Here is a 9,372-nt window from a genome sequence, read left to right as displayed (position 1 = left end):
TGGACATAATCTGGGTGAGATGTCTGCAAGTTCTGAATATGGGAGAGATTTGAAAAACAAATTTAATCTTTCTGTGCACAAAGAAATTCTGAAAGATGAACGACCATTTTCATGTTCAGAAAGAGAGAAAATGTTTAATGTGTTATCAAGTTTTGCTCAACATCAGAAAAATCCCACAGGAGAGAAGCCTTACTCATGTTCAGAATGTGAGAAAACTTTTACTGTAAAATCACGTCTTCTTCAACATCTCAGAATTCACACAGAAGGGAAGCCATTTTCATGTTTAGAATGTGGGAAAAGTTTTAGTCGGAAATCACAACTTGTAGCACATCAGAGAACTCACACAGGAGAAAAGCCATTTTCATGTCAGGAATGTGGAAAGTTGTTTAAGCGTAAACATCATCTAGAACCACATATGAGAAGTCACACAGGAGAGAAGCCATTTTTATGTACGGAATGTGGGAAGTGGTTTAAGAGTCAACATCATCTTAAGATACACCTGAGAACTCATACTGGGGAGAAGCCATATTCATGTTCAGAATGTGAAAAATATTTTGCTGACAAAGGTTGTCTTGTTAAACATCTCCGAATTCACATAGGGGAGAAGCCATTTTCATGTTCTGAATGTGGGAAGTGTTTTAGCAGAAAATCAAGTTTTGAGGAACATCAAAGAATTCACACAGGAGAAAAGCGATTTTCATGTCCTGAATGTGGAAAGTGTTTTACTGAGAAATCAAGTCTTGTGAAACATCTGAGAACTCACACAGGGGAGAAGCCATTTTCATGTACTGAATGTGGAAAGTGTTTTACTGTGAAATCAACTCTTGTGATACATCTGAGAACTCACACAGGGGAGAAGCCATTTTCATGTACTGAATGTGGAAAGTGTTTTGCTAAAAAATCAGGCCTTGTGAAACACCTGAGAAGTCACACAGAAGAAAAGACATTTTAATATACAGAATGTAGGAAACGTTTTAGTTATGGATCAATTCTAGTGAGACATCTGAAAACTGTTATGAGGGAGTACCCGTTCCCTTAACAGTGATCTCCACAGTACCCCACCTCTAGAGTACCCCGCTGCCTTAGCAGTGACCTCCAAAGTCCCATGCCCCCTTAACAGTAACCTCCACAGTTCCCGCCTCTTTAACAGTGACCTCCCTAGTGGCTCACCCCCTTAACCACTTCCAGACCGAGCCATTTACCCCCTTCCTGACCAGGCCTAATTTAGCAAATCTGACATGTCAATTTATGTGGTAATAACTTTGGAACTCTTTTACTCATTCAAGCCATTCAGAGATTGTTTTCTCATGACACATTGTACTTCATGTTAATGGTAAATTTGAGTCAATATGTTTTACCTTTATTTCTAAAAAAAATCTAAAAGTTAATTAAAATTTTTAAAATGTCACTGCTTTCTAAATTTGAATCTCTCTGCTTTTAAGACAAATAGTGATGCCTCATAAAATATTCATTAATTAACATTCCCCATATATCTACTTTATGTGCGCATCATTTTGGTAATGTAATTTTATTTTTTTAGGACGTTAGAAGGTTTAGAATTTTTAAAGCAATATTTGTCATTTTAAAAGAAATTTTCCAAAGTCAAATTTTTAAGGATGAGTTCAGTTCTGAAGTCAATTTGTGGGGCTTACATAGGGGCAACCTCCTATAAATGACCCATCGAGGGCTAACAGCCAAACAAAACTTAATATTTATTACCCTGATTCTGCGGTTTAAATAAACACCCCACATGTGGTCGTGAACTGATATAAGGGCACATGGCAGAGCGCAGAAGAAAAGGAGCGCCATATGGTTTTTGCAAAGCAGATTTTGCTGGACTTGTTTTAGATGCCATGTTCCATTTGAAGCCCCCCTGATGCACCCTTACAGTAGAAACTCCCATGAATCCTGGGGCATACTCTGTGTGAAGAAACGCGTCGGGACACTTGAATATTCCTTTCACCCTATCCTCCCTTGTGGATAATTCTGTGGTGGGGTTACGCTTATTTTGGTAAACTGGTGTGTGTTTTTGCTCCTCTGGACATATATATTTTTTCTCTTCCTTACGTGCGAGGGCCTTACTAGGGTCATCTATATAGGTTAAGAGTTCCTGTCTGGGCCACCCCTTGCGGGGCTTTTTGGACCCCGTCCCGAGGATACTGGTTATAGGGCGGACCAGGCCAAGCAGGGAGTCACTAGGGCTTGCCAATTTTCATCTGACATAGCCGTGCTCGGCCTGCCACCTTGGTCCAGTCCACCACTCACACCTACCAATTTCTTAATTTACTGGTCACCATCCATGTACCAGTTTGTGTATGTATTTGTCTTACTTGTTGTGTGTCTGTAGGGGCCGTCGTTTACTCCTTAAATTTATTAAAAGTGATATTTTAGTAGTTACTGCCCCCTTTAGTTTATTGATTTATGAAATAAGGTGCCAGTTTTGGCACTTTTTTTTTTTTTTTTTTACAACATTCATCTGACAGTGTAGTTCATGTGCTACTTTTATACAGCAGGTTATTACGGATGCAATGATATCAAATATGTCTACTTTCTTTGTTTGTTTCAGTTTTAGATAATAAAGCATTTTTGAAAAAAAATTATGTTTTTGTGTCTCAATTTTCTGAATGCCATATTTTTTTTAATTTTTCTGCCGATTGTCTTGTGCAGGGGCTCATTTTTTGCAGGAAATGTTGACGTTTTTATTGGTACAATTTTTGTATACATATGATTTTTTTGATCATTCATTATTACACTTTATGGGGCAAGGTGACAAAAAAAAATTGTGTTTTTAGCACAGTTTTTATTTATTTATACAATGTTTACCTGAGGGGTTAGATCATGAGATATTATAGAGAAAATTGATATGGACGTGGCAATACCTAATATGTATGATTTTTTTATTTTATTTAAGTTTTACACAATATTAGTATTTTTGAAACAGAAAAAATAATGTTTTAGTGTCTCCATAGTCTGAGAGCCATAGCTTTTTTTTTATTTTTTGACCGATTGTCTTAGTTAGGGTCTCGATTTTTGCAGGATGAGGTGACGATTTGATTCGTACTATTTTGGGGAGCATATGCCTTTTTGATCGCTTGGTGTTGCACTTTATGTGATATTAGGTGACAAAAAAAAATGTTTTGGCAGTGTTTTTTGGCAGTGTCTATTTTTTTTTTACAGTGCTCACCTGAGGGGTTAGGTCATGTAATATTTTTATATAGCAGATTGTTAGAGACGCGACAATACACTTTAACACAATAATAGCAGTTTTAAAGCAAAAAAAAATCCTATTTTAGTTTCTCCATTGTCATTTTTTTATTTTTTTTTACCAATTGTCTTATGTAGGGGCTCATTTTTTGAGAGTAAGGTGACGGTTTTAATGGTACCATGCTGTTGGCCAGGAACCTGGAGGCGCACATATGCTGGTGCTTTTTTCTATGGTGTGCAAGCATGACCACTGCTGATGGATTGCAGGGTGCTCGTAACCATGGAAACAATCAGTATATAATGCGATGGAAAAATGAATCCAGCCAGCAAAGGAAGCAATATCCATAATAACAATCTATTAGTAAGTGTCTTGTCTACCTACATCAGCTGAGAAAAAGAAAAATATCAAAAATGAAAAAACAAAATAATACGTGGCAAAAAAATCTGAATTTTATCTAACAGAGGACGTCCAACAGCCACAGCCAAGACATGACTTATTGGATGTCCCAACAAGCAACCAACAGCTCCTATATGGAGGAGTCTCTAAAGGACTATAACATTTGTTTGTTTCTAGATATATGGATGGGTCAAGAGTGGAAGAAAGCAGACCCAATGTAGAATGGTGTAGGCAGGTGGTTGTCACCTATGGAGATTATCACATTGTAGATTTCACCACAGTCCATTCATGGGTCAGCGTGGGTGGCTTCTGTTTCCCTGGAGATCTGGCTCCCTCTTGTGGCTGGAGTAAGGACCACCTCTCCAGAAGGTTTGTAGCTTGAGATGGAGAAAGTAAAATAAAGTTAGTGCCATTTCTACTGAAAATACGTTTCACTGGTAAACGCCAGCGATATGGGATTCCATTCTCTCTCAGGAATGTGGTATATTTAGAAAACTCCCTCCTCCTGACTAGAGTTGCTGGAGAGAAATCAGCAAAGAAAGAAACTTGTTTAAAATGCTCAGGAATGTCTTTTTTTCTTCCTGCTTCCCTGTGAAGCTTGTTTTTAAAATGTAGAAAGTGAAGGCGAGCTAGTACATCCCTTTGGAGTCCTGGCCGGCATAGATTTGGGTTTAGGGAATCTGTGCACCCTATGTATAAGTAAATCCCTCTCTGGGGTGTCCGGCAGAAATTTTTAGTTTTTTCTTGCTGATTAGCAGACCGTCTACCCCGGGCACGTTAGGTTCCAGATCTCACACCGGTGCCACCCTGCTGACTAACAGCCATACTTGCACCCTGCTGGCTCAGAGGCATGCTGCCACCCTGCCGCTGTCTCATGGGCAAGCTGCCATCTCACCCCTGATGATAATCATGAAGCCCCTCTTTACCTGGCTCCCATGTGCGATCGGCTACATAATCATCCACTACTGTCTGTTCGTCACTTATGTCACCTTCACCAGTCTCATGGTCGCGTCCCTAAGGCTGGGTTCACACTTGAGCGTTTTACAGCGCGTTCAAACGCGCTGTAAAACGCTCAACACATGAAAACCAATGCTTTCCTATGGCCCTGGTTCTCACTTGAGCGTTTTACAGCGCGTTTGAACGCGCTGAAAAACGCCCTACGCTCAAACAAGTTCTTGAGCTTCTTTGGGGCGTTTTGACGCGCGTTTATGGCCATAGGACACTGCAGTCAATCACACAAACGCGCGTCAAACGCGCGTTTACTATTGCAAAAAACGCGCATAAAAACGTGCGACAAAAACGCGCGTTAAACGCGCATATCAAATACGCTCAGGTCTGAACCCAGCCTTAATGTTCACAACACCTGATTCCATGCGACTGTCAATAGGAGGAAGCAGCAGATCTCTCCTCTAAATCTGGGCTGGCCAGTAGCTGCTCACTGTCCTCAAAAAGGTGGTCCTTGCTGAAAAGCAGTGTTGGCAGCACAGGCAGAAGGAGCAGCAAAGGAAAGAGGCAGGTTCAAGACAAGTGAGGGCAAAGAGCTTGTTCCTGGGCCATGCCAACTAAGTGTGGTGTCAGAGGAATCCACCGACTCCTGGCTAATTGTATCTGATGTTAGTTGAGATGATGTTAAAGAGCGAGTCAACTATTCAAGGACAGCAGGATTGGTCAGAGAAAAAAAACAAGAAATTGTTTTGTCCTGTCGCCCACAGAGAAAAAGTTCTCAGCTGAGAACCAGAGGAGGATGCTAGGCGTATTAAGGCATAAAGGGGACAGATCATTCATCAAATTAGTGCAGTCCAAGAAGTGTACATAGGACGAATGAGGGGTGTCCTCCACTGTGTATCCAAGCAGGGGTTCAACAAACGATCCAGGAGGTAGTCAATATGGAGATGTTCCGGAGAAGAGAAGGAGAAAAATGTGCTAAGTACTCCAAGTGAGGTAATCCAATCATTCACGTGCAAGAAAAAGTCATCTGCAAAAAATATAATAAACAAAAAATAAATAAAAAATCATAATAATTGTGTAAATAAAACCTACAGTGCATTACCTAGTATAAAAATCAGTTAACAAAAGTTCTTCATTAAGACCCTGTGGAGACAAACATTCCAAATTATAAATCCATCGGGATTCAGTTTTAAGCAAACATTGTGTCATATGTGTACCCCTAATATTATAGTGAACCTTTTCTAGACCCACCACCTGCAGGCCGTTATACTTGCCTCCATGGTGGTCCAGGAAGTAAGTGGTTTCTCCTTTTCAACCCTGTCCTGAGCAGCCAGAGTAATGTTTGACATATGTTGTTGGATCAGTTTCCGCAATTCCTGTAAGGTCTGTCCCACGTACAGTTTTTTGCATGGGCAAATGATTGCATAGGCAACATTTCTGGTACGGCAGTTAATGTATTGGTTAATGTGTATACACTCCTTAACATTTGAGAAATTGTCCTTGCCCAGCATAAATGGACAAACGTTGCATTGGCCACACGGATGTGTACCCTTTAATTTGACACCTCTATTCATCCCCCGTAGAGGGCGCTGGAAATGACTCCATACAAGTTGGTCCTTAAGGGAGGGTGCCTTGCGTGCAATAATCTTCGGTTTATTATTCACATAAGGTGTCAATTTTTGATCAGACGTGAGCAAGAACCAATGATTCTCCCTCACAGCATTAGCATCCTCTCCCTACACTAGTAAGAGCAGAGTGGCGTGCAGCGCTACGTGACTCCAGCTTATATAGAGGCTGGGTCACATGCTGCACTGGCCAATAACAACTATGCCATTAGTAGGCACACGAGTTAAACGCTTGTTGATTGGCTGCTCTGCAGCCTTTCAAAAAGCGCCATTAACTCGCCGAACACCGAACACAAACTTTTACTGAAAAGTTCGGGTTCCGGTGTGGAGTCCAAAAATCCTATAGTTCGGTACGAACCCGAACTTTACAGTTCGGGTTTGCTCAACCCTATTTCTGACTTCTTACATTCAGGATATGGAAACGGCTTCTCTCCTGTGTGAGTTCTCAGATGTTCAACAAGATTGACTTTTCACATTCAGGACATATAAACGTTTTTTCCCCTGTGTGAATTTTGTGATGTTCCACAAGAAGTGATTTCTGAATAAAACACTTCTCACACTCTGGACATGAATACAGCTTCTCTCCTGTGTAAGTTCTCAGATGTTTCACCATTTCCCACATTCTAAGCATAAATATGGCTTCTCTCCTGTGTGAATTCTCTTGTGTAATTTAACCCCTTAAGGACGCAGGGCGTACCGGTACGCCCTATTTCCCGAGTCCTTAAGGACTCAGGGCGTACCGGTACGTCCTAACTTGAAATCAGTATTCCGGTGCCCTAGGGGTTAATCAGAACGGGATTTCGGCTGAAATTATTCAGCCGGCATCCTGTGACAACGCCAGGGGGGGTCATGTGACCCCCCTATCGGCGATCGCCGCAAACCGCAGGTCAATTTAGACCTGCGGTTTGCTGCGCTTTTTGCAGTTTCTGATCCCCGCGGTCCCTGACCGCGGGGATCAGAAACCTTAGTGTCCCTCAAACTGATTTTACACCCCCCCTTCCTGCACCCCTGCATGATTTTTTGCCGGCGGGTGGTGCAGGGGGGGGGGGGTAGTGCGGCAGGCGGGATCGTGATCCCCCGCCTCCCCTTGAAAATTCGTTGATGTTCAGTGGGTATACCAGGGTGCCAGCACATTGCTGGCACCCTGGTATAAACGGCTGACATCGGTGATGCGATGTCAGCCGTTTAACCCTTTCCATACAGCGGTCCGTACGGACCGCTGTATGGAAAAAGTTAACAGTAAGAGGGAGCTCCCTCTCCCATCGGGGGGCTGCAGTGCCTTTGCAGCCCCCCGATGGGGAGGGAGAGAGCCCCCAGACAGCCCCCCGACAGATCCCCTCCTTACCCTTCCCCGTCTGCGCAGTTCTGGCCAGTACTGAGCAGACGGGGAAGGTTCCCATGGCAACAGGACGCCGTCTCAGGCATCCTGCTGTCCATGGTGCTGAACAGATCTGTGCTAAAAGGCAGAAGTGTAAAATACAGTACAGTACAATATATATTGTACAGTACTGTATTATACAGACATCAGACCCACTGGATCTTCAAGAACCAAGTGGGTCTGGGTAAAAAAAAAAGTAAAAAAAAAGTAAAAATCAAAAAACACATTTATCACTGATTAAAAATGGAAAAAATAAAATTCCCTACACATGTTTGGTATCGCCGCATCCGTAACGACCTGATCTATAAAACGGTCATGTTACTTTCCCCGTACGGTGAACGCCATAAAAATAAAAAAATAAAAACTATTAGGAAATTGAAATTTTGCCCACCTTACTTCCCAAAAAAGGTAATAAAAGTGATCAAAAAAGTCGCATGTACGCCAAAATAGTACCAATCAAACAGTCATCTCATCCCGCAAAAATCATACCCTACCCAAGATAATCGCCCAAAAACTGAAAAAACTATGGCTCTCAGACATAAAACATGATTTTTTTTGTTTCAAAAATGAAATCATTGTGTAAAACTTAAATAAATAAAAAAAAGTATACATATTAGGTATCGCCGCGTCCGTATCGACCGGCTCTATAAAAATATCACATGACCTAACCCCTCAGGTGACCACCGTAAAAAAATAAAAATAAAAACGGTGTAAAAAAAGCCATTTTTTGTCATCTTACGTCACAAAAAGTGTAATAGCAAGCGATCAAAAAGTCATGTGCACCCCAAAATAGTGCCAATCAAACCGTCATCTCATCCCGCAAAAAAATGAGACCCTACTTAAGATAATCGCCCAAAAACTGAAAAAACTATGGCTCTTAGACTATGGAGACACTAAAACATTTTTTTTGTTTTAAAAATGAATTCATTGTGTAAAACTTACATAAATAAAAAAAATTGTATACATATTAGGTATCGCCGCGTCCGTGACAACCTGCTCTATAAAATTACCACATTATCTAACCTGTCAGATGAATGTTGTAAATAACAAAAAAAAAAGTGCCAAAAAATCTATTTCTTGTTACCTTGCCGCACAAAAAAGTGTAATATAGAGCAACCGAAAATCATATGTACCCTAAACTAGTACCAACAAAACTGCCACCCTATCCTGTAGTTTCTAAAATGGGGTCACTTTTTGGAGTTTCTACTCTGGGGGTGCATCAGGGGGGCTTCAAATGGGACATGGTGTCAAAAAAACCAGTCCAGCAAAATCTGCCTTCCAAAAACCATATAGCATTCCTTTCCTTCTGCGCCCTGCCGTGTGCCCGTACAGCGGTTTACGACCACATATGGGGTGTTTCTGTAAACTATAGAATCAGGGCCATAAATAATTAGTTTTGTTTGGCTGTTAACCCTTGCTTTGTAATTGGAAAAAAATATTAAAATGGAAAATCTGCCAAAAAAGTGGAATTTTGAAATTGTATCTCTATTTTCTATTAAATCTTGTGCAACACCTAAAGGGTTAACAAAGTTTGTAAAATCAGTTTTGAATACCTTGAGGGGTGTAGTTTCTTAGATGGGGTCACTTTTATGGAGTTTCTACTCTAGGGGTGCATCAGGGGGCTTCAAATGGGACATGGTGTCAAAAAACCAGTCCAGCAAAATCTGGCTTCCAAAAACCATACGGCGCACTTTTCACTCTACGCCCTACTGTGTGCCCGTACAGTAGTTTACGGCCACATATGGGGTGTTTCTGTAAACGCCAGAGTCAGGGCAATAAAGATACAGTTGTTGTTTGGCTGTTAACCCTTGCTTTGTTGG

At 41.3% G+C, this 9,372-nt stretch overlaps 1 protein-coding gene across 1 annotated transcript; it reads left to right on the top strand.

The window, feature by feature from the left end:
- The first annotated feature begins 19 nt into the window (after nucleotides 1–19).
- LOC120993541 (gastrula zinc finger protein XlCGF17.1-like) lies at nucleotides 20–952 on the top strand. The gene has a single exon (XM_040422023.1). It carries the CDS (start codon nucleotides 20–22, stop codon nucleotides 950–952), a length of 933 nt encoding a protein of 310 aa, XP_040277957.1.
- The last annotated feature ends 8,420 nt before the right edge of the window (nucleotides 953–9,372 follow it).

Source organism: Bufo bufo, chromosome 3 (genome assembly GCF_905171765.1).
Source record: "Bufo bufo chromosome 3, aBufBuf1.1, whole genome shotgun sequence".
NCBI classification, from domain to species: domain Eukaryota; kingdom Metazoa; phylum Chordata; class Amphibia; order Anura; family Bufonidae; genus Bufo; species Bufo bufo.
Note: the sequence above shows the minus strand (reverse complement) of the source record. Positions and strands in the feature narration are given on the sequence as shown.

Coding starts and splice junctions, on each gene's coding strand:
- LOC120993541 (XM_040422023.1), top strand. CDS start 20: ATGTCTGCAAGTTCTGAATATGGGAGAGATTTGAAAAACAAATTTAAT.